The 26,431-nt window shown below is 54.2% G+C and overlaps 1 protein-coding gene across 1 annotated transcript in view; it reads right to left on the bottom strand.

The window, feature by feature from the left end:
- Nucleotides 1–5,806: 5,806 nt before the first annotated feature.
- Nucleotides 5,807–26,431, bottom strand: part of MAU2 (MAU2 sister chromatid cohesion factor) — a 30,327-nt gene continuing 9,702 nt past the window's right edge. Inside the window, exons 2-19 of the mRNA XM_065874927.1 lie at nucleotides 23,084–23,101; nucleotides 22,430–22,495; nucleotides 21,694–21,789; nucleotides 20,097–20,191; nucleotides 17,954–17,981; nucleotides 17,430–17,585; nucleotides 16,137–16,283; nucleotides 15,959–16,049; nucleotides 14,726–14,829; nucleotides 14,068–14,145; nucleotides 13,697–13,762; nucleotides 12,282–12,368; nucleotides 10,862–10,911; nucleotides 10,584–10,661; nucleotides 10,259–10,370; nucleotides 7,262–7,352; nucleotides 6,257–6,384; nucleotides 5,807–5,881 (exon numbers count right to left, since the gene is read on the bottom strand). Coding sequence (XP_065730999.1) covers nucleotides 5,807–5,881; nucleotides 6,257–6,384; nucleotides 7,262–7,352; nucleotides 10,259–10,370; nucleotides 10,584–10,661; nucleotides 10,862–10,911; nucleotides 12,282–12,368; nucleotides 13,697–13,762; nucleotides 14,068–14,145; nucleotides 14,726–14,829; nucleotides 15,959–16,049; nucleotides 16,137–16,283; nucleotides 17,430–17,585; nucleotides 17,954–17,981; nucleotides 20,097–20,191; nucleotides 21,694–21,789; nucleotides 22,430–22,495; nucleotides 23,084–23,101 — 1,566 coding nt within the window. The remainder of the gene's footprint in view (nucleotides 5,882–6,256; nucleotides 6,385–7,261; nucleotides 7,353–10,258; nucleotides 10,371–10,583; nucleotides 10,662–10,861; nucleotides 10,912–12,281; nucleotides 12,369–13,696; nucleotides 13,763–14,067; nucleotides 14,146–14,725; nucleotides 14,830–15,958; nucleotides 16,050–16,136; nucleotides 16,284–17,429; nucleotides 17,586–17,953; nucleotides 17,982–20,096; nucleotides 20,192–21,693; nucleotides 21,790–22,429; nucleotides 22,496–23,083; nucleotides 23,102–26,431) is intronic.

Here is a 26,431-nt window from a genome sequence, read left to right as displayed (position 1 = left end):
GACATCCTCCAAGGGCCACAGAGACACTCGCTCTGGGCGGAGCATGCCTAACTGCAGATGGAGCCTGAACTCCAAGCTGCACGGACACATGACGCTCAGAATTGTGGTTAGAAACAACACGCAAAGCAAAACAAACACATGTTGACAAAGTGGTCTTCTTCTAAGGATCTGCCTTAGAGAGCTTTTCTGCATACACAACAGGGATAGGACGAACGAGTGCTGATCTCTCCCACAAACTCCTAATTCAGGGTAAGAATGTTGTGATTTTTAAAATGACATTTGTTGGACTTCCCTGGTGGTGCAGTGGTTAAGAATCCTCCTGTCGATGCAGGGGACACGGGTTCGGGCCCTGACCCAGGAAGATCCCACATGCCGCAGAGCAACTAAGCCCATGAACCACAACTACTGAGCCTGCACTCTACAGCCTGCGCACCACAACGAAGAGCAGCCCCCGCTCGCTTCAACTAGAGAAAGCCTGCGTGCAGCAACGAAGACCCAACGCAGCCAAAAATAAATATATAAATAAATTAAAAACATCAAGCCCCCAATTAAAAAAAAAAGACATTTGTTGTAGCAGCCATAATGCATTGAGAGTATCATATTTTTCACAAAGGGACTGTAATAGTCCCTTTATTTTCGAGTCCTTGAAAAAAGTATCAAAAAATATCCCTTGAAAAAAGTATCAAAAAATATCAAAGTGCTAAGAAAATCAAATTCACATAGAAACAAATCTTTTCCTTTTTTTCCCCAATGCACTGCATTGTAATCTCACCAAGTGAGCATGAATTTGTGGTGAAATACTTTTAAAATTGTCAGCAATCCCCCCTTCCCCTCTCAGACCCTCTGAGGACCAGCAGAGAGGGCGGTGGGGAGTGGAGAGGGTTGGGAGGGAGGGGCCTCCTTTGACCTGGGGTCAGCCTCCACTGGGCACCTCTGAGCTGACTGGGATTTTATTAGGGGAAGAAGCCACCGTGGTTCAAATGGAAGAAGCGATGCGAGGTGCTGCACAGACTAAACATGGCAGGAATCTCCCTGAATAGCTTTCTTTGTGGGGAATTGTAAACCCAAAGAGCTCAAGGAAGCCAATACACATAGGGAATACTTTAAATTCCCAGGCCCCCAGGAGCCCATCAGCCTGGGGGTGTAGGGTCCAGGCTCCCCTGCAGGACAGCAGGGACCCGCTGTTGGCATTTGGCGGCGGAGGGGTGGGACTGGCCACAGTGACTGGGTGTTCTGACACAGGCACATTGTGGGCAGGTGTCCACAGTGGCATCTGCTGGACCTGTCTGGGGTTGGCCCATGCGCTCTTCCCTCTGGGATGCCCCATGGACCTACACACCCTATGTCAGGCTTGGGCCAGGAGGTTTCCCCAGTGAAACCCAGCAGCCACAAGGAGAGTGCCCCTGGCAGGGGGACAGGTGGGAGTGAGCACACAATGTTCTGAGACCATTCAGGGAGGAGGCTGGGCAGCAGCCAAGTGGGAGACATGACTGGGCCTCAGACAGACGGAGAAGATGGCCAGGAATAGGCAGAGTGACCGGCAGGATTTCTGAAGATTGGGGATGTAGGTGTCAAAGGCTAGTAACAACCCCTTCCCCAGGCATCTGATGCTCGGGCCAGCTGCCCTGGCCACCTGCTAGCCTCTGTGAGGCCCATTCCTGTCTTCCCCTCGGTCCTGTGGCTGCCTCCTGGCTGAGTTCCTGTCATCTACTTCCCAAGTACGTTCTCTGCACTGTGTCACTGTGTGGAATCGCTCACACATCCAGTGGCCAGCAGTTCTGCCCTGGGATGACGGCCCAAAGGAGCCTTCAGAAGTGCCCCTGGAAGGGAGCAGTCAAGGCTACATGGGCATCATCTCGGGGCACAGGGACAAGAGCAACACGAGGGCCTTGATGCAGCATGAGTGGCAACCTGGCACGATACGTGCACCTTAAAAGCACGGCACAACCCAAGAGAATTGAAAACACGTGTTCAAACAAAATGCACAGGCACATCCATAACAGCACTACTCACGATAGCCACAAGGGAGAAGCAACCCAAAGCCCGTCAATGGATGACTAGATAAAATGTGGTCCATACATTATCCAACAGAACATTATTTAGCCATAAAAATGAAGCACTGATACACGCTACAACGTGGAAAAACCTTGAAGATGTCAGGATGAGTGAAAGAAACCAGACACAAAAGGACACATGATACATGATTCCATTTATATGAAATACCCAGAAGAGGTAAATCCAAGAGTGACAGAAAGTAGATTAGTGGTTTTCTGGGGCTGGGGTAATGGGAATGGGGAGTGACTGCTAATGGAGATGGGGTCTCCTTTTGGGGTGATGAAAATGTTCTGGAACTAGACAGAGGTGCTGATTGTACATAGTAAATGTATTTAGTGCCACTGAATTGTAGATGTTTAAATGTTAATTTTACGTTATGTGACTTTCACCTCAAAAAGGAAGAAAAAGAAAACAACCTAGGCACACGAAGGCTGACCCATGAGTTTTCTAAGAACACAGGGAATAGAACACCAGGCAAGCAAGAAAGTCTGTCTGTGGCGAGGGCCAGGACAGACAGTGCTGTGGGCCTCTCATGCCATGTCTCAGGGGTTTCCTCCCCTCTAGGCAGGGCTGGACTGAGGAACATCATCATTAGAGGGGAAAAGAGGCAGGTTTCCACCAGGTCCTCCAGTCCAGGACATCGGGTTCTGCATCCTCACACTCCATAGTTTATAGCAGAAGTCTCTGTGGCCCCACTGGCTGGGCGGGGAAGGTTAGTCTTTGGGATGGCACATGTGAGGGGCAGACGGCACAACAAAGACACAGTGAGTGATGGCTCCCGCAAGTTATTTTACTTTGAATATATAGGAAAAGAAATCTACAAACGAGAAGCTACGTTCTACGGTTATGTCTTTTAAACAATTCTTGTATTTACAGAATTTTTTTTCCTGATTAAAAGCACCAGTTGAAGATACAGGCTGCTAAAAACATAAGACACTGCAAACCCATTAAAAGACCGTATGCCAAACATACTTAATGAAAACCCTTTAAGGAAACAAAGACAATGCAACCAACAAATTTACCAACTGTGCCAGGCAGCCCTTTCCGATTTCCCTGCCTGTGCTCCCGATAAATGGGACGGGGAGTGCTTACCCAAGGGGGAGGACCCTGGCCTCACCCACGGGCAACTGGGGGGATCCAACAGGGGAACTGGCACCTCCTGGACCAACGTCCCCAGAACCGTAGGCCCTGAGGGCCACCACTGCTCATAGGAGGAAGTGGGAGGCGCACACAAGGGGTCTGACCAGCTTTTTTGTTTTTTTTGGCGGTACGCGTGCCTCTCACTGTTGTGGCCTCTCCCGTTGCGGAGCACAGGCTCCGGATGCGCAGGCTCAGGGGCCATGGCTCACGGGCCCAGCCCCTCCGTGGCATGTGGGATCTTCCCGGACCGGGGCACGAACCCGTGACCCCTGCATCGACAGGCGGACTCTCAACCACTGTGCCACCAGGGAAGCCCTGGAGTTTTATTTATCTGTTTTTTCCTGAACACTTAGCTATATGACACTAGCTATAATGTCTCCCTGGGGGCTTGTTTGCGCTGTCTTAAATTCTTATGATTGAGAAACTGTGAGGCACTGAATCTGGACTCACAGGAAGATATTTATGACAGCTTTATGTAATTGAAAGGTGCTGCAGTGAAGGGGACATTCAAAGCTCACACACACGCACGCAAGCAGTACAGGCGGGTTGGCTTCCATAAAGCTAGAGTGGAATATTAAACATCGAGTACTGAATTCTTAACTGTAAACTTAAGAACTTAACCTTAACTTTACATATACGTAGATAACAAAGTGGTCACTAAAAGCACTTTAACATCAGGACAGATGTTAAGTCTTGAGGCTCTTATTTCAACTGCTCTACATACAAAATGCCCTAGAAGCAAAGAAAGGTTTAAATAAATACAGAGACAAGCATGATGTAAAGTGTGATTGAAGAAATGTGGGTCTGGAGAGGTTCGACAGTGCGGGGTCCTGGCCTGCAGGTGCAGCTTGTAGCAAGACAGGTGCTCTGTCCCTCGGGTGGAGGGGAGGACCTGGGGGGCACCCTTGATGGGGGAGGAAGACAGGATGTGGACAGCTCATGACCAGATGTCAGACACACATTTGCAGACCTCACAGGCCCAGTGGTGTCATCAAGGGGGCAGCCCCAGGGAGCATGGGAGAGGACCAGACTCTTTCGAGTGACCCAGGATGACACAGAGGGGACGGGTCCTCTTAGGACAAAACCCTGCCAGCCCGTCCCTTCAACCAGACTGTCCCTTCAACCAGTAGCTCACTTGCATGCCTGGTGCGGGCCCCCAAGAGGGCAGTGGCCCACAGCAGGGAGGTCTGCTGACAGGCCTGCTTATGGCTAAGGCACACCCAGGCCTCAGGGCCCAGGCAGCTGACCTGAGCGATCCCAACATTCCTTCCTTCACGGACACCGAGGCTTCTAGAAACAGCCTTCACGGTGCTGGGTGACTAGACTTGAACCGACAGGCAGGTGTGACTAGCAAAACCACTCACCACCCCTCATCAGGGATATGGTCCCAGGTGCCAGAAGCTAAAGGCGGCAGCTGCTCTGACTACCCCCAACGTCACCATCACCTGGGGCACCTCCTCAACTATCCAAGAGGAGCACAGAACCAAGAATGGCTGGCTGGGCCTGGCAGAGCCTCCTGGGGTCCAGCTCAGGAAAAGTTTTCAATGCTGTTCTGAGAGCCAAGGCAGGTAGGTTTCCTCCTCCTTCCCTCTGAAAACAGGGCAGGGGGCCAAGGGAGTGGCTGCCTGCAGGCTGGTGGAGCTTCAGGTGTCTGCAAACATTCTCCGCAAAGGAGGCTGCAGAGCTGCCAGAAAGCAAGCCCCTATGATCCGGCACCCTGAGTTGGACTGAGGAAGGTCCCTCTCCCCTGCTTCTTGCCCCGCACTATAGACGCTGACAGAGGGAGGGTGGCTGGTGCAAACACAGGAGTTTCTGCTCTGGGCGCCAGCTCTGTGAAGCCACACACACACACACACACACGCGCGCGCGCACACGCACACACGTGCACCCCCACGGCTGGACAGTGAATCCAGTCAAGGCGCAGACGTTTGGAAGCCAAGTTCCTGGGTCCCCCAGGGCCCCTAGCTAGAGGCCCCAGCTGCCAAAAGGATGGATACTAGACAGAAAGGCAAGCTGAGAAAAGCATTGTGGCAGGATGTACATTTTTTGTCCCTGACATGAGCAATGACTTCTTCCCTCTAATTTTAGGCCAGAAACTGGTGTCTTGCCTCTGGGCACTGGAAGCTGCCATGAGCAGAGGAAACACTCCAGCGCAGCACAGAGGCCCAGGCGATGGAAGTCATGTGGCACCTCAGTGGTAAGGACCACCCCTGCATGCAGGATCAGGAGCTGGCCGGTGGCTGGCACTCCACTCCCCGCCCAGACACACTCTCTTGAAGATGTGACTCAGTCGTGGAAGCAGGACTGGCAGCTCAAGTCCACTTTGAAGGATGGCTCTGGAAAGTTGGCTCCAAAATCCCACCTGTGAGCCTCAGCACCTGGACTCCTGGTACTCGGCAAGAACGGCCAGCCGGCCCTTCCTGGGAAGATGGGAATTGGCCCTCCACACTCCCCAGGGACTTGGAAGCTCTGGAGACAGTCGGGAAAGAAGCCTGGGGACAGCCACGCCAGCACGTCTCTAAGGAAAGCTCAAGTGCCATCTGGGTGGAAGTCGGGGACACATCAGGCCCCACAGAGGCCCAAAGAAGCTGAGTGGCCCTGTCCAGGGGTCTCACAGGAGGCTGGCCAGGCTGGTGTTGGGTCCATTCTGAGCTTGGAACTGCACAGGAGGCGGGCCGTCTGTCCACTGTTGGGGAAGAGGACACACAAGTGAGGTCCTTCTTAGAGAGAAGCAGGGGTGTGCTGGGCCACATGTCTGCACCTGGAATGCTGCCCTCCTCGGGCTGGTCACCAGCGAGGACCCTGCGTCTTCCACACTTGAGTCAGATGGGCCCCCAGGAAGCAGCCTCCAACCCACTTGGGTTGGTGCTATCTTGCCCATCCAAGGGGGCTCCTGAGGCCAGGCTGAGTTAGGGATTGTTGGAGAGATGGAAGGAAATGGTAGCCAAGTGTGTACTTCCCTCCTCAGGAGGCGTGTCCCCCAGGGGCTACAGACCAGGTGAGCTGGCCCCAAGGAGCCAACCAGCACCCTCATTTTGTCTCTCCCACCCTATGCCCGTACCGTGATGAGGTTGTGCTCAGGGAGGCTGCATGCCTCGATGTGGTCCTGGAGCAGCTGCTGCGAGAAGTTCTGGTGCATCTGGGCGGCTTCATGGGCATCCATGGCATTCCCGCAGGCTTTGTTCAGGTCTGAGGGTGGCATACGCACAAAGGATGGGCCTTCTTTGGCCTGCCACTGCCCCCACATCCTCCCCTTGGGTGGAGCCCTAAAGTCAAACCCCAGCTCTGCCAGTGGGTTGCTGTGTGCCTGGCACATCACCTGCCCTGAGCCCTGTGTCAAGGTCAGCAAAGCCCACTTGCCAGCAGCCCTCACATGTCCCCTCCTATGTTCCCGAGTCCTTTGTCCTTGGAGGTGGATGAGCAACAAGGCCCATAGGGGCAGATATAAGGGCTGGTAGGGCACTGAAAGTCCCTGGGGCTCCCTGTGGATGCAGCACTCAGCACTCCCAGGGATTTCCCGGCCAGCTAGCTCTTGGGCACCCAGGAGCCAACCGGGAGCAAGGCACCCAATGCTCACTTCTGAGGCAGGAGGACTGAATGGGTGCATGAAGTCCACTGCAGATAGGATAGTCCACTGCCCTCTACCTCCTCCCCGGGTCCCTGGGTGAGTCTATGGACCTCAGTTTCACAACCTGTAAATGGGAGAGCAGCAGTAACAACAATGACACCTGCTGAGCACCCTGGCTCGTCCTGCCTGACAGAAATGACTGCCATCCCCATTCATGGGAAAGAAACTGAGGCCAAGTGCCAGGGCTCATAGCTCAATTCTTCACTCAGATGCCAAGAACTAGCCTTGTGGGTCCCAGAGAGACAGAATCAGATTCTGCATAGATCTCACTATGTGAACGAGCCCACTGCCCTCAAACAGGGCCTCCTGAGAAGCCTGAGAATGTGCTAAAACTGGGGCTATGGCCGCAGAGGCCCAGTCTGAAGCAGAGGCTTAGCAAGGCTTACCTAGGATCCTCTAGCCTTTGGCTCTACCCAGAAGCCCCAATCTCTTACTCACCTCTTAGCAGGGCCGATGACCACAGCTGCACTGACATGTCTGGGATCTTGCTGGCTAGCTGCATGGCTGGCACCACCATGTTGTTACTCTCCTGTCGATCGAGAGCAGTAGAGGAGTCAAGGGCGGGGGTTGGTGGTATAAAGGGCTGGTGGCAGGGACAGCGTGGGCCCCACCTGTGACCTCCTGCTGCTTGGCATATACCTACTGCTACTTCAGAGCCTATCTCAAATGACCCTCTCCGAAGTACTCCTCAACCACCTTGGAAAAATAAACTGCCCCCACGCCTCAGCTCTGCATGTGCCTCCTCCCTGGGGTACGGCCATGGGCAACTCTATGTGCCTTTGTCTTTCTAGCCAGAGGAAAAGGCACTGGTGGCAGTCAGCCCTGGACCCATATCAGGAGCTGATTAGAAATACAGATTCAGGGGTCCCAGGGCTGGGCAAAGGCAGCAGTCTGTCCTGGCAGGAGCAACAAGGGCTGAACGGACAAAAGAGAGAGGAAGAGAAGTTTCTCTTCTACGTACGAGCCTGCTCTTGTGCGACGCCACCTGGGACACACAGGGCTGTTGAGGCAGCAGGATGTTTGAACCCTCCAACCCTGACTCCACCACGTGACTGCAACAGCGCCCCCAGCCCCTAATCCCCAGGAGGAGCTGAGTGAGAGCCGCTGGGGGCTGTAAACACCCATCCTTGACCCCACAGTGACCAGCAGCACTGCTCTGACTCCACCCAGTCCAGAGACCACAGCCTGCTGGCCTAAATGTTGGGTTCAGGGTGACACTGGGAAAACTTCCAATGCGGCAATACCTTGCAGCCTGGGGGACACTTGGCATGTAGCCCAGAGACGTACAAATCCTAAAAACCAACTCCTGAGGCCCAGATTCAACATGGCCACGGTTGTGCAGGACATGCCACCACACAGACACAAAAGCCCAGTGACTTTATGCTGCCCTGTGGCCAGCACCTTGAAGATAAGCTCCAGGCGGGTCTCAAAGCTTTTCAAAATTGAACCAAGCCCTTCCAAGACCTCAGAATGCACAGCAGAACAGGAAAAACTACTCTCCTCTCTAGGCCTGGGGCTGGGAGGGAGCTTCCAGGAGGGAGAGTCCCCCTTGGCTCAGGTTCCCCCATGACAGCTTGGGGCTGCCCCACAAAACCTGGGTTTGAAGAGTGGTGTGATCCTGAGAGCAGTCCTGTATGACACCACCTGCAAACTTGTAATGCCCAAGGACACTCTGGCCTGGCAGGCCCGGGGCAGGCAGTGTCTCCCCCAGACCTGGAGCTGCTTGAGGCGGGACCTGGGTTTGAGGACTCTTGGTGGCCCCATGTTACCCCACGTGGGCCCAGGCACAAAGGGAGCAGCAGAGGTTCCCAAATAAGCTCTATAATTTCCTCCGGGACTGTCCCAAACATGAACCAGAAGCTGCAGCTGAAGAGCTGCTCTGCCAATCCTAAAGGTGGCTTCTGGACAAACAAGAGCCAACAAGGTCTGGGTTCTAAGCCTAGGTTTGCAGTTTGGAGCTGTGTCACTTTTTTTTCCTTTAACTTTATTTATTTATTTTTTGGCCACGCCGTGCGGCGTTTGGGATCTTAGTTCCCCAACTAGGGACTGAACCTGTGCCCCCTGCAGTGGAAGAGCGGAGTCTTAACCACTAGACTGCCAGGGAAGTCCCTTTTTAAAAATTTTTATTATTTTTTTAAAATTTGGGGCTGTGTGCTTTCAGTCTCCCCATCTGGCAACGAGGTAATCACAGCCACTGCACCAAGACACAAGGCACTTGGCCTACACTCAGTGGAGCCTCACGTTGAGCACCGTGTCCCTGCCTAAGCCCCAGATACACACTGAGACCACTGCCCTCACTGCGCTCAGTGAGTAGTGTGACAGGTATTGTAGAAGGAGTGGAGCGACACTCAAAAGGGAGAACTTAGTACTGGTCCTCCTCCTTTCAGGGTGATGATACCCCACAGGGATCAGGCCACAGCTACAGGGCATGTTGGCCTGGCAAATGCTTACCACATGACTGTGGGGAAGGGGATGCACCAGGCTCCTTAAAAGCACTCACCCTTCAGAAGCCCCGGGGCTTGATCAGATAGAACTTTATGGGCCAAGACAAGTACCCTGCACTATCTGTCCCCAAAAAACAGCTGAAGTGCATTTGGCTAAACTACGGAGTTGATGCAGCTTAAAAATTCTCACTGCCATTAGAAAAAAGCTCCAACACAGTGGTGCACAGAAAGACCAGACATAAAATCATAAAACGGCCTGATAAACAAAACCTATGCATGGGCAGAGGCAGGCAATGGAAAGAGGTGAAGACACAAGACATGCGACGACTTTCTCCTTTGCTTCTCAGACTTTCTATGAGAAATAAAATACATGCCGTATTTTATATCGACAAATATTTTCTTTAAAAACTTAAAGACCCTGTATGGTCGATGGGTTAGAGCAGGTGAGATATACATACACCCCCAGATGGGGAGACTCGGAGTCAACTGATCCCACCAGAGACCAGCTGGCATGGGTGGGGACCAGGCCTAGGGGTGCACTGTTGGTGAGGGTAAAAACACAGAGTGCACTGAAGACACCATGTGTGATGGGCAGAGATGGAATCCTTGGGATTGTGACTGAGAGGACACACTCCTTCTCCCCAAGTATTAACAGGAAAGGGAACCTGCCCTCAGCCTTGCCAGTTTTGGGCAGCCTGACCAGCTCTAGCTCCACTGAGCCCTGGGGCTTTGCCTGATGACTGCCCATGACCAACACTGGCCCTGTCTGCCCCACAGATGCATCCTCCAGGGATCCAAAGCTCCCCCAGCCCTGCCTGCCCAGGCTGGCTGAGCCAGAGTGCCTCTGCCCTGGCTGAGCCTCACGGAGCAATGGTGGGTCAGTGAGACACGATCATTGTGGGGCACAGAATGGGAGGCACTTCCTTGCTAGGTTCCCCCCACTAAGCACCACCCTGGCCCCATGCCCCTCAGCCTGACCCCTGACACTCACCCTATGGTTTCCCAACACATAGAAGATATGGCCCAGGAGCACAAGGGAGCAGGCTGTAAGCCGGTTCAGGTCCTCTGCATTGGACATCTTCAGGGTTTCCCGCAGAAATCGCCTTCATGAGAAGAACAGATGATGAGGCCCCATCGGGAGGCCTTTGGGGAAGAAAAAGCAGCAGTGGCCTTGAGGTCCTGAGCAGAGGGCCACCCACCCCATCGGGCAGTGGGTGGGAAGGGCAGGGACAGGGGACCTGGGCACATGCTGCTGGGGGAAGAGAAACACCGGGAGGTGCCGGGCACGAGGCCACCTGCCCTCTCCCAGTACTCACTTGGCCTCGTTATAGCGTCCCTGGAAGAAGGAGAAGAGCCCACGCACGTAGAAAGCTGCTGCTCGGAGGCAGTGCGAGCTGAGGGGAGAGCGGAGCGTCACACCTTGGTGGGGATTTTGTGAAAGCAGCAGATTTACAAAAGGGGAGTGGGTGGGGGTGTATGAGGTGTTGGGGTACATGGGGCAGTCTAGGGCCCCACAGGTGCTCACACCACCCCAAAGAGCAGAGAAAACATAAGATAGCTAGTAAAGTAGAACTCAAGGCCTGGGGCAGCCTACCTGACAGGGAAGCTGTGGTCCGGATTGATCCTCTCCAACAAACTATACAGCTGTGAAAGAAATGTCTGCAAGTTAGGATAATTCCACATTTCTAAATATGAGAACTTGGCCCCAGATATGCTAGTAAATTGACTAGGGCTGCCTGCAACTTCCTGAGGAATGTGCCCATACCCCAAATCCCATGCCTGTAAGCAACCTGCCGGGAGAAGGGGCAGGACCTGCAACATCACTGACATCTTAGGTGCCCTTTGGCTGTCATATGGAGGGTGTGCTGGTGGATGAGGGCTGAAGTGGGCTGAGGCTTCACCCAGTACCCACACAGTCCCTTCAGGAGGCAGACAATGGGGTGGGGGTGGGGAGGAGACACAAGGGAATCAAACTCCTCTGAGACCACCAAGGCCACACCAGGCCCTCATGACGCTGCCCACTGTGCTTCCTGACTACTGGAGCAACTGCACTGGGCTTTCTTTCTTTTTTTAATAAATGAGGTGTTTTAAAAAAATTAATTATTTTTTTGGCTGTGTTGCGTCTTTGGTGCCGCGCGTGGGCTTTCTCTAGTTGCGTCGAGTGGGGCCTACTCTTCGCTGTGGTGCGTTGGCTTCTCATTGCTGTGGCTTCTCTTGTTGCGGAGCATGGGCTCTAGGCGGGTGGGCTCAGTAGTTGTGGCACATGGGCTCAGTTGCTCTGTGGCGTGTGGGATCTTCCCAGACCAGGGATTGAACCCATGTCCCCTGCATCGGCAGGCGGATTCTCAACCACTGTGCCACCAGGGAAGTCCTGCACTGGGCTTTCTACCCAGAGCATTCAAGCTAACTAATCACCTGGGAAGTCAGCTAGGCTTTTTGTAGCCAAGAGGTGATAGTGGCCTGAACTAAGAAATGAAGGCCACAGGGGTGGAGACAAGTGGCTGAATCTGAGATACTCTAGAGGGGTCAGGGCTGGCGGGGATTGCAGGGATAAGGGGGTGTTGCAAGGGGAACCTAGTGGGAGGGACTTATCCTGCGAGGTCAAGCTCTGGCCCACCTCCCCGCCTCAGCAGGTTGGGGCACCAGAACAACCTAGGGGCCTAGTGCAGACAGCTGCCCAAGCTGTTGCTCCTCATAACTGAGCCATGAGGCCTCACCAATGTTCTAGAACAGACATCTCAGGGTAGAAGAAATTGGGTTTTTTTTCTGAGGGATTCAGTAAAGCTTGGCTCATTTTCAGTAGGGGAAAGTGCTGACTGGCTATGGGAACGTTTCTGTCCTAGACTTGGCCTTCCCCCAGCCATGCCTACGCTCCGCTGCGTGGGACACCTTGTTGGAGGGCAAATACGCCAGGGCTGCTGAGATTTGCTGGTGCCCAGGACAACACTCCCCCCATGCCCCCCTCCAAGTAAGAGTTGAAACAAAGGATACCAAACATGAAGCATGTCACCTACTACCTCTTGGTGTCTATTTCCTTCCCGTATATACACACTCGCCAGATTGGTCACGATGAAGGCCCACAGCTCCTGGTGATTGGTGAGCTGGAATGGGAGACACAGGGCATTAGGGGGCTGGGCTGGGCACAGTCATGTCACATAGGGGCCGCTTGGTGGCATCAGAGCCACCCAAACGCTCCACAGTGGCTACCTTGGAATCTCCTTATTATTTTCATTCAAACACACACCCCTTGCCTCCTAAACCCAAGGACAACAAAACCGTTAGTTCTTTTCGTTATAAAACAATCACCCACGTTATGGGAAATTCCGGGAACAGAAAAGAAAAGCCAGCCACCCCGATCCTGCCCTCAGAACAAACCACAGCTTGATCTATTCTCTGCTGTCTCTCGGTCTGAGACCTGGCTGGGCCCTCCCTCTACGCCACAGGTGGTAACCCCAGGACCCGTGTGCTGACACAGCAGAGGAGTACGCTGATCCTCGGGGAGGCAGGGATCCTGCCTGGAAGAAGCCGAAGCTGTTAGAGACCAGAAATGCTTCTAACGGCTGGTGGTGGACAGATCCTGATCCCCAGTTCTTCTGGGGGGACAAGAACGGCCACGAGAGGGACCAAGCTGAGCGGGCTGAGGGAGCGCAGCTGTGAAGGAGGCCAAGGGTGCCTGGGAAGCACAAACTCCACCTGAAGGCCCCTGGCAGGTGCCAAGGAGGTCCAGAGGGTCATCTGATCTGAGCAAAGATGCTCCAATATGTTTGTCATGGGACCACAGGAACAGTGTGTGGTTGGGGGTCATGCAGGGTTTGGGCCCAAGTCCTGGCTGTACCCCCCCCTCCCCCAGCCAGTGGGGAGGACTTCCTGGGACAACACACCATCCGTTGGGAATTTTGATGTTGAACCAAACAAGCAGCAGCCACTTGTGTAGGAACTGAGATGGGGAAGGAGGGTCCAAGAGACCTCCATAGGGCCACGGACAAGGTGGGGTGGTCCTGGCACCACTGTAGTGAGCAGCACCAGCCGACCAGGGCCCAAAGTAGCTGTGACACAAGTCAACGCCACCTGGCAGGCTACCAGGAAGACTGGGAATCGTGAGCGAAAGTGGCTGAGCAGGCCATGGCACCAGCCCTGAGTTAGCTGGGGAAGCCCCACTACAGGCTAGCCAGTAGCCCCCTTGCCCACAGCTGTCCCTCATTAAGCTGTGCCGTGGGTGCTGGCCTTGTCTGCAGCTGAGCAGCACAAGACGTGACACAGAAGGCCCTGGATAAGTGGTGTATCACTGTCACCGCTGGCATCAGGCTGAATGCTGGTGGAGTCACCCGCTGACCATGGTTTTGTATGGCTGTTGTCCTCATCACAGACCACGCCCAACTCCTCACTGAGAAGCACTGCCTGCCCCATAAAGCGAGGGCCGGCACCTTACCCGCAAAGCTGTGGTGAACTGGGCTTCAGCGTTGTCCATGCAGTTGACAGAGACACAATACAGGCCCTGGAAGAAGAAGTTGCTGAGGGCTCAGAGCCACATGCAGCTTGCTCGGGGCTGCACAGCTGCACCCAGGCGAGCCTGACAAGTGACTCTACTGAGCTAGCTATATCTGAGCTTTACCCTGACAAACAGGGAGAAAGATGGCATGCTTAATTATTCCTGCCTCCCGGGACCTAAGTCAACTTGGACTTGATGACATGCTTGTCAGAGTGAAGTCCACAGGGAAGGTTCTGAATTCTGCCGGGGGTGATGGTCAGACGGTTACTCGCAGGGGTGGGGCTGGAGGCGGGCAGCCCTCATGCACTCACCAGCAGTGTATGCAGCTGTGCTGCGTGGTTGGAGAAGAGCCGGGGAGATTGCTGGCACAGCTGACAGACCTGGGAGATCTGCCGGGAGAGAGCATGTCTGACATCACTTGGCCTGTAACGTGGAACCCAGTGTCCTGGCAGCATTGAGGAGACCCCAAAGCCGGTGGGTGTGCCCACGTCGTGCCCACTTTAACTTGGGCACAAAGTCCCAGCGGATGTGCCCATTGTGAGGATTAGGCACAGCCCTGACCTCTTTGAGGATGGTGACCCTTGTCCATTACCCGCCTTCTCCCTTTCCAACTTGTGTCTCAGCTGTACAGTACCTTCACCCTTATCAAGGCCCCCGTGCCCTTTCAGGAAGGTGGGCATAAGGGATTACGGATCACAGGGCAGGAGGAGTGCTAGAACTGCCGTCAGGGGACCCTAAAACCCCAGACCCCATGTTCCTTGGGCATGCCAACTTTTAGGTAAAAGCTTCTGATCAGTTGTGTCCACGCAGGGTCATGGACTGCCAAGTTATAGTCATATGACAGATGACGTCCTGCTGACACGCACTGGCGACACACTTACATTCTCCCACATGACACCCCCCAGCAAACTCAAACCACTCTACCCCTCAGCCCCCCCACCCTGTGTGTGCAGCCCCCAGGGGCCTCACCTCCTGCAGCGCTGTGGCCTTGTGTCCCGTGACGAGCCTGCACATGATGATGTGCTCGAGCAGGATTACTTGGAAGGAGGACAGAATGGGGCTGCAGTCGAGCACTGGGGGCGAGAGGCAGGGGTGAGCATTCAAAGCATGGGCGGAAGAGACAACTGAGGAGACGCTGACCCCTGCCTCCTAGGGGCTTCGAGCCCTCCGGCCACACCGGCCCCATAGCTACCTGGGTCTGAGCCCACTTGCTCCGCTGGACACTGGCCCAGCACCCAGTCTGTCACCTTGCTCGTTGTCCACAGCACCCTCAAGCGAGGGGCTGCATCTCCCTGTCTAGGTGAGGAAACAGGCTCATAGCAGGCTTTGGTGACCAGAGTATTGTAAGAGCAAGAAATTCTGGAGGGATCTGTCTTTCATCCTCACCACCCCGACCCAGCTGAGTGCTCAAGGGCACTCTGGACACAAAACATTCTAGAAATGCTGAAGTTGTCTGGGAGACTGAGACCACGTGATAGGCCTCAGGCAACAGTGGGGGGACCCTAGCTTCTGGCTGCCCCAAGCAGCTGTCCTCACATTGGAACCAGACAGCACTTTCCCAACTCATCTGAAGGGAAAGAACCACAGCCCCCGCGGGCGTCGTTGGTTCTCTGGCTCTAAGGCTCTTCCCCAGCAGCACTGACAAGGGCACAGGGAATGAATGAGGTTAACAGGCGCACAAGCCAGCCAAGGATGTGTGGGGCCCTGGGTTCCTACTAGTCAAAGGTCCTTGATCTCACAGGATGGATTAGTCAAGCATCCAGGAAGAACCCAGGGCCTCCAGAGGACCTGCTGTCAGTCAGTTCCAATCCCAACCTCACCCTGAACACAATCCACATCACGATACTGATAATAGACAGCAAAAGCAGCCAACACCTGTTTCAACTGAGCACTGCCGCCCCAGCAGCCCCCAGTGGAGTCCCGCTAACCCTCATAGCTATCTCGTGCAGTGAGGGGGACAGGACAGAGACGGCACAACCATCCCACAACACAACCCCTTGGGGATCAAGGATCCAGTCCAGGCCTGGCCTGCTCTGCCCGAACCTGGATCATCCTCATCTGCCAACTGGGGTAACAAGACCCATGGGGCAGGGACCCCTGTTGCAGTCTTTAAAGGTCCTTCAGGCCCAGCACAGGAGGTGGTGATCGGGCCACCCACAAGGGGGCTACTTGACCCACTGAGCCCCACAGAGCCTGACTTACTCTTGAGCTTCTCCAGCTGCATGAGGGCCTTGTCTGTGTACTTCTGTGCCTTCTCTAGGTAGCCGGCTTGCATGGAGTGCATCACAGTCACCTGGTGACAAGATCAGATGGTGGTGGTCACTGGGGCCCTCTCCTCTCTCACCTGGGCCACCAGGCCCCGGCCCCTCCAGGGACTCACCAGGTAGACAAGCACGCACATGTGCTCCTTGGGCAGCCAGTGGAAGAGGTCAGCGGGGTTGCTGGGCAGGATCTCATCATCGTGCAGTGTGGAGATGGTCTGGATGCACTGCTGCAGCTGCTTCAGGCATGGCTTCACGCTCTTTACCTACAGCAGGCAGACAGCAATGCACACCTGAGCACCCGTCTGCTCCTATCAGGTGCCAACCACCCTTAGGAGGCAGATCCCCACAGTGGCAGCTAGCCAGGTCCTGCCTGCCCATCGGCCCCTCGGCCCTTCCTTCCCGGGAACTCCTACCACACCCACCACTTGCAGGAAGCCCATCCCCACAGATGGGTCAGCCAGCTTTCAAGGCACAGGGCAGGGCCAGGAGGGTCACCTGTGGCACTGAGGCTCCACCACCACCCAGCGCAGGGCCCAACACCAAGGCCTGGGAAAGGCATGTTCAAAGACCCTGCTCCAGCCACATTTTCTCCTTCCTGCAGTGACCCCAAGAGAGGAGGACATGGCTGGTTATCCTGGGGGCTGTGAAGTGGCCACTCGGAGTCCTGCAGGTGCTGTGGTTTATATAGACTGGACTTTCTGCACCAGGAAGCCCCATCCCGAGGCCCTACAGGCCATCTCCACAGCCGTCAGCACCCTGTGAGAATTTGCACTATGCTCCTATGTGTTGACTGAAGTGCTCGGCCCAACAAGCAAAGGTGGGTGCGCGTGGGGGAACCGAGGAAGCGTGACAGGGTGGGGAGGGTGTGTGGAGCAGCACCTGTCCAAAAGGCTGAGACGTTCCCCCAAGGACAGGTACAGCTGCTCCTCAACCCTATGAGGGTTATGGGCTTTTTGTGTATGTGCCTCAAACACAGCTGATTTTGTTAGTCCCTACTCAACTCCCACAAAGCTGTCATTAACTGGGGGCGGGGTGGGGGATGGACACTGCTTGAGCACCTGCTGTATGCCAGGCACCATGCCAGAATCCCCAGTGTATTTTCTTGGATTCCCCAAACTGCCCTCAAGGTCATTTGACCATTCACACACTGAGTAGATGTGTGTGAGGCCACAGCTATTCCCGCTGTAAGGGCAGAAATGGGACAGACCCATTCCTGGAGTGCCCTCTGTCCACAGAGGCACAGTACTCATGCCAGAGCACGACAGGGCTGTGGGGGAATCGAGCCCCGAATGACAGACGTGCCCAGTGGTGAGGGACAGGAGGAAATCACAGAGCTGATGTCTTAGCTTACAGGCCCACCCACCACCTACCTCCTCCCCAGCAGCCCTCAGGTGAGAGGCACTACATACCTGCCCAGCATCCAAGTAGTGGGTCACCTGGAGCACCAGGAAGAAGACACGCAGAGACTCTTTCTGGATGGGGTTCCCTTGCCAGTTCTCAACTATCTGTCCACAGAGGGTCAGTAGTGGGTGGACTTCCTGCAACTTGCGCTCCATCAACAATAGCTGGGGAGGGAGAGATGCACGTGCTGGGAGACCCCCCTGGTACAAAGGACTGCCACCCACCTGCCCACGCGCTGTGGGACTGCTGACACCACGAAGGGAGGGTGCATAGCCGGGCTGGAACCCAGGTCTAGGCAGCTCCAACCCAGGCTGCTCTTCCATCAGCACAGATCCCACAACCTGGAACCTGAGTTTTACCTCTGAATCCAGCTGGGGGACATGGGCCTGCCCCTCGTGTCTGCCTGCCATGCGTGAGGGTCTGGGTGCCTGAGGGGCCACAACATGGCAAGCAGGCGAGGCTTTGGCAGACCTCGTGGGGACCCGGCCTCACGTCCACCATACCAGTCCCATCCCATCCAGGCTCCACTTACCATCCCTTTGCTGAGCAGGAACAGTGCCCTGGAAAAGAGAGGGGTCGTCAGGTCTGGGAGACTCAGGCACCCCCTGGGATGACTGTGCCATCTCAACATTCACAGGAACCTAACGAGCCACCTCTGGGACAGTTAAATGGGTGACAATGGACCCTGGCCAATTAGGTCTGTTTTATTTATAAGAGAGCTCTATTTTGTTCCATTCTATTTGTCTTTAGCTTTTTCCTGTTTAGACACTCATGTGGTTCAAAAGCTCAGAAAGCAGAAACATGTGCTCAGAAAGCACAGAGGGGCAGGGTACAGGACAGCACATCCACCATAACCTTACTCTCGCTGACACAGCAGATCACAGGTTCCATGTCTGGGGACAGCACAGGGTGAGGCAAGGAGAGAAGGGGGTAAGTAATCAGCCTCAGGTGTCCGAACCGAAATCTGCACCTCACCGTGGCCCCTCTGTGCCCCCCGCTTCCTTGCCTATAACCAGCCAAGCTCCCTTGGGCTCTCCTGAGGGTTAAGGGGATGAAACTCAGGAAGCCTAGGCACGTCAGCAGCTTCGCTGCCCGCTGTCCCCACCCTCAAGGGTGGCGTGGCCAGGAGATTTCTACTGTCTCTCTTAAATCTTTCTGCACTTTCTAATAAACAAGAATGTACTGCTGTCATCAGCAAGAAAAATAATAAAATGAACACATTAAAAGGTTTACGAGACTGCCAAAAGACAGAGGAGGGCAGCCCAGCCTCACCCCAGTGCCTAGGGGCTGCTCACAGCACTGGCGTTGGGACAGGCTTTTAGGATCGGCTGTTGGGCTGTCGTCACAGTTTGTTTAACATCTAAGTCTTTGTCCCGCCAGTCTGTGCAGAGTCCCCATGTGCTGCAGCTGACACCCCGTCAAATGGGCATCATTCCAGGTGAGTAGACTGAGGTGGAGGGGGGTCCCAGTCACACAGTGAGAGATGTCTATACTCCCAGCCACCTCGCCATTCCTTGTTGTTACCTCACGGTGTGGACACTCTAAGGTCTACTGTCTGACTGCTGAAATCTAAGGCCTCGAACTTCACGTCAAGGTTCCCATATTGTCACATCCCTAGGCCATATGCCCGAGATCAGAAGTTCTGTGTCAGGCAACCTGTAGGCGTCATGCCCTAGTGAGGCCCACCCAGGTCCCCCGCCCACAGTGGTACAGAGACCTGTTTGAGGACACTTGTGACTGAACATGTGCAGTGTGTGGCCATCCCCATGCCCTGCAAGGCATGAGTGTCACCCAGAATCCAGTGATGGCCACAGCACGAAGAGGATAAGATGGGCCAGGAACACAGACCAGACTGTGTGACAGTGTCCATCCCAGGGCAGGTTGGTCAAGGGATGACAGCCTGTGGGGAACTGTGTGGACCGCTGTGAGCACTTCCAAGTCCAGAGCTTAGAGAATGGAGTTAGGGACTGTTCTGTCCCAATAACCCCATGGGACAAGCTTAGATTTTGTGTTTCCAGAATCCCAATGCACACAACAGAATAAGAGCGCTGCTACCTGGAGTCTGGAATCCTACTACAGAGGATTCTTCTCTTTAGGGGAAAAAGAGACAGACTGGAGGCTCTCTTAGAGGGCACACAGTGAAGCACTGATGGCCTCTGACCTCTGACCCCAACCCCAGGGCATTAGCCTCCAGGTAGTCTAAGCAGTTTCACGCATAACATGAACCTATGTCCCTTCTTTTACACAAATGTCCACTTACTGTCTCCTGTTATGTATCTAAAAACTCCTGGGTATCCCCTGATTGGGGACACTGGTTGCCAAGCATGCTGCCCACACTCTCTACAAGCACCACTCTCGCACTGCACCAGGAAGGGGATCAACCCAGAAAATCATACGAGCCCTTTTTATTTCAAGAGATCTTAGAAACGTGCAAGTGCTGATGGTACTGAGAATGCCAGCTGCCCCTCACCCTCACAGTCAACTCAACAACTCCTTACTTCACGAATCGATGGGGCAACAGCATCTCGGTGCTACCTTAATTTGCATGTCTCTTACTATGTATAAGGGTGGCCATCGTTTCATGCTGAAATGCCATTTCTATTTGTTGTCCAGGATCAAGATGGCCAAATTCTTTCCAAGTAAGAGGAGGAGGGGCCCAGGGAGAGGGTGCCTACCGTGTGTACTCAGATCCCACCACCCGGGCGTACTCCGCCCCCACACCCAGGAGGTCACAGGCTGACACCAGGTCCTTCTCAAGTGTGTGCAGTTGCTGAAAAGAAGAAAGAACAATGACCCTCATTTCCAAACCACTTGCTTTACAGTACCTGACCTTATGGCTGGTGAGTTAAACTGAACCTCCCTACATCAACAAAATTGCCTCAGTGTCAGTTTTCAGCTAAACTAAGCATATTATCTCATCGACAGTGTTTGGGTACAGAACTCCACTTCGTTTATAGTGTACATCATCTACGCTTAATGGTGCATACAGCCAGCAGTTAACACTCACAGGTGCAGACCCCTCCAAGGCTGTGCGAGTATGTTTGAATGCTTCCCAGGTCACCTTCAGGGGGTGGTCACTAGGGGAGCAGCCAGAGGAGCCTCAAACAAGGAGGGACTCTTTCAGGGGTAAGTACCTATGGGAGTTTCAAACCCAGAAGCTTTGACAGGCTGAAAGGCAGGGACACCTGTGGGGCCTTGGTTACGATCTTGGGATCCGTGCTCACAGCACAAACCAATACTGTGGCCTGAGGCAGGTGACTCACGGCCTGGCCTGCTTCCTCCTCTGCCAGCAGGCACAAAAGCACATGGAGGATAAAAGGAGGACAGCGCACGTGCAGGGCAGAAAAAAGCCCAGAGGGAAGGCAGGGGCCCAGGCTAGGTGAGCTCTTCTCAGCAGGGGACCCTCTGAGCCAAATCCTCCTGGCATTAATGCTCCCCCAGGGAGCAGGGGACACTTGCAGCCCAGCACCCACTGTGTGTTCAGGCAGGTGATGGAGCTTTATCGTGGAGGGTGGGCGAGAGGTGGCCTGGTGGGTAGGCTGTGTCAGGGTCAGGAGAGGATAGAGGATGGCCAGTGCTGGGGAGGTGTGGGCAGACCCCAGGATGAAAAGGCACTCCTCATGAAGGAGTCTACCCAGCCCCCGGCCTGCAGACTCCTCCACTGTAGCCAGGAAAGCCCAGTGTAGAGAGCCCCTCACCAGCTGAGCATCTCAGAGTGCAGGGACCAGGCACCACCTACATCTGAGGAGCTTAAGGGAGGCTGAGGGCAGAGGGGCTGTGTGGAGACCAGGGTGAGGCTATACCCCAGCAGGCCCCAAAAGTGGGCTCTAGGAGAAAAGGCTTGACTCCAGCGTTTCTTGCTCAATAGGCAGTCCCTTGGAATCTCTGCACAGCTCTCAGAAAACAGAGTGGACCTCTGGCAAGAAATGCTCCCTAAATTTTGATGAATGCAGGCCAAAGGGAGCAACAGGAGGGAGAGAAACATGAAGACTAGGCCCCAAGTCAGCTCCAGGGGAAGGACACTCCCACCAATCACCCCAGGTGCTGCTGACTGAGAGGCCCACCCTGGGAGTACCGCCTCCTGGCGACAGTCTGGAGGGGACTTGTGAGCAGGTCAAAGAAACGTTCCCGTGTCCCCATCCGCTCAGTACAGCAGCCTGAGGAAGACCCATGTGTCCCAGAGTCTGCTTATTTGTACTTGAGGCAGCTGTGCCCCAAGGTCACGGCCCCCAACAGGCACCCACGCATCTCGGCCGGGCCCGCAGTACTCACAGCAAGCTGGAAGAGCAGGCGGCAGTGCCAGTACGGGGTCTGCTGTGAGATCTGGATTGCTTTCCGCAGCAGTGGCTTTGCTGCATCAACGGAATTCTGAAAGGAAACAGTGAAGTTTGGGGAGGAAAAAACAAGCTGGATTCCTTATGCAGCAGCTGCAGAGCCAGAAGGCCATTCCTGTTCACACTTACCAAAGGATCTGTGGGTTGCCAAAGTGCTTGATTAAAGAAGAAAAGATATTTTATTAGACTCACTGGCTGGGAAGTTTTTGTATCGACCTTAAAATAACTCCCCACTCAACTAAACGGAAACTAGCTTTAGTTCAAAATCCTGAACAGTCAAATTGATAACAATTGCTGTCTTTCCTGTTCTGCAACCAGAGAGAGGGGTCAGGGGCATGAAAAGGGGTCACTGCTCAACGCTGGGAAGGGCAATTTTCAGCTACACCTGACATCAGGAACCAGCTTAAGGTAAACTATATAAACTTGTTCAGGAACTAATCATCTTTAGCCTAGGAACAAGGCTGTTTTCCAACAGTCCTCGGTAGAAAAAGATTCTGCTAGCCTTTGTTAGCAAGTGATCACCCATGGCTGCCCCATGCCAGGTGTGGGAGATAAGAAAATTATGAGAAGTCTTAAAAGCCGGAAGGGAGTCCACTCCTGAGAGTCCCAGTTTGCCACTGTGCTTTGCTACAGGGAGAGGGAGTTTGCTTTCAGAAACCTTCATATGTTCTTACCTCTTGACAGTATAATTCAGACAAAAGACTTGCTGCTTCAAATTTAACATCTTCAAACTGCGGGATCTAATGATGTCCAGTTAAGGAAGTAGAGACACTGCAAAATGGTCAGTTTAAAAGGGCCACAAGGCCTTCCTGGTGGCACAGTGGTTGAGAGTCCGCCTGCCGATGCAGGGTACACGGGTTCGTGCCCCGGTCCGGGAGGATCCCACATGCCACGGAGTGGCTGCGCCCGTGAGCCATGGCCGCTGAGCCTGCGCGTCCGGAGCCTGGGCTCCGCAACGGGAGAGGCCACAACAGTGAGAGGCCCGCGTACCGCAAAAAAAAAAAAAAAAAAGGGCCACAGCTCAGCGTTCTTGCACTGCAGAGACTGGCCGGACGGGCATATCCGCACCCGCTCTAAAACCCCTAGTTCACATATTCCCCCAGTAATCCCTGAGCTTGCTGCTGGCTGGGTGTGGAGCTAGAGGCTGGGGCATGAAGAGGAGCACAGCACCCAGGGAGAAGCTACTGGTCTGAAGGGATGCTCCAGGTAATCTGTGGGGCAAAGCCCAAACCCAAGGTGTGCATTATAGGTAGGATTCAAGTTTATAACACATTTTTTTTATTTAGAAAGAGTTTTCCTTAAAGGGAACAGTACCAAGAAAAGGATACTTGCTGTGATATCAACCACTGAAAGAGAAAGAAAAAAGCATTAATTCTCAACCATACGCTTTGCACCTGCTTAACTGGCTCCACTTTGGGGTTTACACAAGTTGTCTTGTCACCAAAGGCTGCAGGTGTTTGGTTAAGTGGGAAGATGGACTGCTCAGCCTAAGAGGGTGGGCTTGCTTTTCCTCTAGTCCAGCAACCAGGGCGTGTCTGGGGTAAAGGGAACATGAACTTGCTCCCCCACTCACGGGCTTCCCATCCTGCCAGGCTCCGGAGTCAGAATTGGAGCCCTCTCCCACTACAGCAGCAATGCTTCACAAGGGGAAGGAGCACAGAGGGGCCACCACATGACACTCACTGTAGTACGCCAAGAGCAAATCATGACGTGAGGAATTAATTACAATTAGAGAGTCGGTCTGTGGGTGTCAGTCCTTCCTGGAGAAGTGACATTTAAAAGATGTTTGGAAATGAGCAAAGTTAGCCTCAGAGGGGAGGGAAGAGTACTCCAGGAAGGACTGGTGTGGGCAGCACCTGGCCAGGGGTAGCAGGGATGATTCTGAGTTCTGAGCTCACCATCCCTCTCTGCTAGTACACAGGCTGGGACGTGGTTCAGATAACGACATGCTCCCACTTGGCCATAACTATGCCCTGGAGTTTCACATTCCAACAGGAGGCGGTGAGGTCCCAGGACCGTCTGCCACACCACCACACTGACCACAGTCTGTCAGACTATCAAGGACTCAAGCATATACCTGACGCTGTTCCTGCTGACCCACTCGTCCTGCAAACATTCTCAGAGTCTCAGAAGTTGCTGGAAGGCAGATCCAGAGCCCAACAGAAGACTCTTACTTGCCATGCTCTGTGGGAGAACAGTGCGTGTGGTGTGTATGTGTGTGTGGTGTGTGTGTGTGCACGCACGCGCATGTGGAGGGAGGTGGTGGGGGTTGGGGTGTCTGGGGCTGGGCCTTGAAGGATGAGGATGTAAGTATGGGTGTTACCAGGCAAAGAAGGAAGGGGAGGTGCTCCAGGCAAAGAAGAGCAGAGGGCCAGGGAGGTGAGGCTGGAAGGCCCATTTGGTCTCTGTGCCACTCATGTGACTGTGGGTAAGAATGCCCTGATGTCACCCCTGGAGCCTGACCCAGTCAGACGCATAAAACAAAAGCACCCAATCAGATCCAAGTTTTAAGAGCATCTTAGATGCAGCAAAGGACGCAGAGAGAGGAGGAGAAAGAGGAAAGAGGCTGAAGGCCCATGGGTCTGCTGGCCACCAGGGAGAAAGGCCAGTGACGCCAGCGGGACAGCCTTGGAGCTCGAGATGTCTCTGAGGCTGAGTGGTGGCCAGGGAAGTCACCAAAGAGGCTCGGCAAGACTTGGAGCTGGTCTGGAGACAGCTGCCTCAGAGACACAGGTGGGCCAGGAGGGGGAGCTATGGGAGTAGAGGAGAGGGACAGAACAGAGAGAAAGAGGGAACATGGAGAGCCACCAGGCTCCTGTGTCTGTCACACACACATACAAGTGCACGTGCACATAGAGCCCAGCAAAAAGGCACTCCGCAGCCAGCCCGGGTGTCCCCTCCCAAGGCTCCCCTGCAACAGGGTCAGGAGGAGCTCAGGGTCCCAAGAGGGACACGGCCAGTGCCTGCTGCCAGGAGTGTGGCCCCAAATGAGGCTCCTTGGCTGAATACCATCTACATGGACAGTGGCGACAGGCCTAGCTCCAGCCTCGTGTGACATCATGAAGCTGGTACACACAGCTTTCTACAGAAGCCACTCCTCCTCACTGGGAAGGGCAGTCGAGCTAGAGACACTCCTGAAGGCCACCAACTGGGAGGAGGGACAAAGACACCGTGTAGGAAACTCTGTGACTAAAAAGCTTGGTGAGGGACACGCTAAGACCTGGTCCCACCTCAAGATTCTGTAATTCCATAACTTAATCTCCACATGCAAGACATATCTCAGGCAAGGCCTCCATACTCAAGGGGAGCCCTTTAGAGAGAGTACAGGATGGATAAAGACACACATGAGAAGCATTTGCCTTCCACTCGGAGCGCCGTGTGGCTTGCTCTCGACAACCCAGCCTGGCAGCCAAGGCGGAGTGGGCTCAGTAAATCCACCACCTACAGCTGAGTTTCCAAGTCAAGCTTGGCCATGCCTCAGGACCTGGCGTAAAGCTGACTACATCTGTGTGTCACTGTTCCCCAACAGAGGTGAAGAGGGCAACAAGAGGTGAAACTCCTCCAGTGGGGCGAAGAAGCCTTCCTTATGAGTCTGTGCCCCAGGGATGCTCTCCCAACTGCACAAGGCATACTCCAAATTCACGTGAGGACAGTCCACAGAAGTATGTCCATGGTGGGCAGACTGTGAGGGGACACAGCCATTTGCCTACTGCCTGGGGAGGGCCCCACTATGCCGACTTCTCCAGCGCCTTGGCCTGTGCTGCTGGGCCCAGGCCCACATGGGCCCATCAAATGTCTCTTCACTTGGGGATTTTATGTGGTTAACATCTATTCAGTAGACATTTGGGCTGGAACCCACTAACATCTCTTTTCTATAAGTCAGATGTGTCTGTTAATGATCAGTTTCTATCTCTGACAGTTCTGTTTTCTGACCTGAGGGCTGGAGAAAGAGCATCACATCCCCCTGGGGCCTTTCGTGACCACGGGGAGAGCTGAAAAGTAATGTGTGAAGTTTGAAGACTCAAACCTTCTGGAAGGCCTTGTCTGTCAGTGTGAGAGGCTGTCAGGAGCGCTGCTCTAGGGGCCAGAGGACAAAGTTTGAGGTGTGGACCCACATGGGAGTTAGCAACACTCCAACTCCTGGAGGAGCTGGATCCTAGTGGTCCTTAGCATCCATTTCCCAGAGCCATGATCTGCCACCATTCTCTCATGCATGCACTGTGGGCCACCAGCCCTCAACACACACACAAACTGGGGATGTTGGATAAAGCCCCATAATGTGCCCCATCATGATTCTGTGTCCCCAGTGCCTAGAAGGGGCTGACACACGGGAGGCTCTCAGGAAACATTTGTTGCATGAATGATGACTTTATCTATCCTCACAAGGAAATGAGGGCTTCCTCATGCACAAGTGGCCAGAGAACTGAGGCTTATGCCCTTTTTTTTTTTTTTGGCTGCATTGGGTCTTCGTTGCTGCGCGAGGGCTTTCTCTAGTTGCAGCAAGTGGGGGCTACTCTTCGTTGTGGTGTGTGGGCTTCTCATTATGGTGGTTTCTCTTGTTGCAGAGCAAGGACTCTAGGAGCTCGGGCTTCAGCGGTTGCAGCATGTGGGCTCAGTAGTTGTGGCGCACGAGCTTAGTTGCTCTGCGGCATGTGCGATCTTCCCAGACCAGGGAC

This window comes from Phocoena phocoena, chromosome 3, assembly GCF_963924675.1.
Source record: "Phocoena phocoena chromosome 3, mPhoPho1.1, whole genome shotgun sequence".
Classification (NCBI taxonomy): domain Eukaryota; kingdom Metazoa; phylum Chordata; class Mammalia; order Artiodactyla; family Phocoenidae; genus Phocoena; species Phocoena phocoena.
The sequence above is the reverse complement of the archived record's forward strand: the minus strand, read 5'-3'. Positions and strand labels throughout refer to the sequence as shown.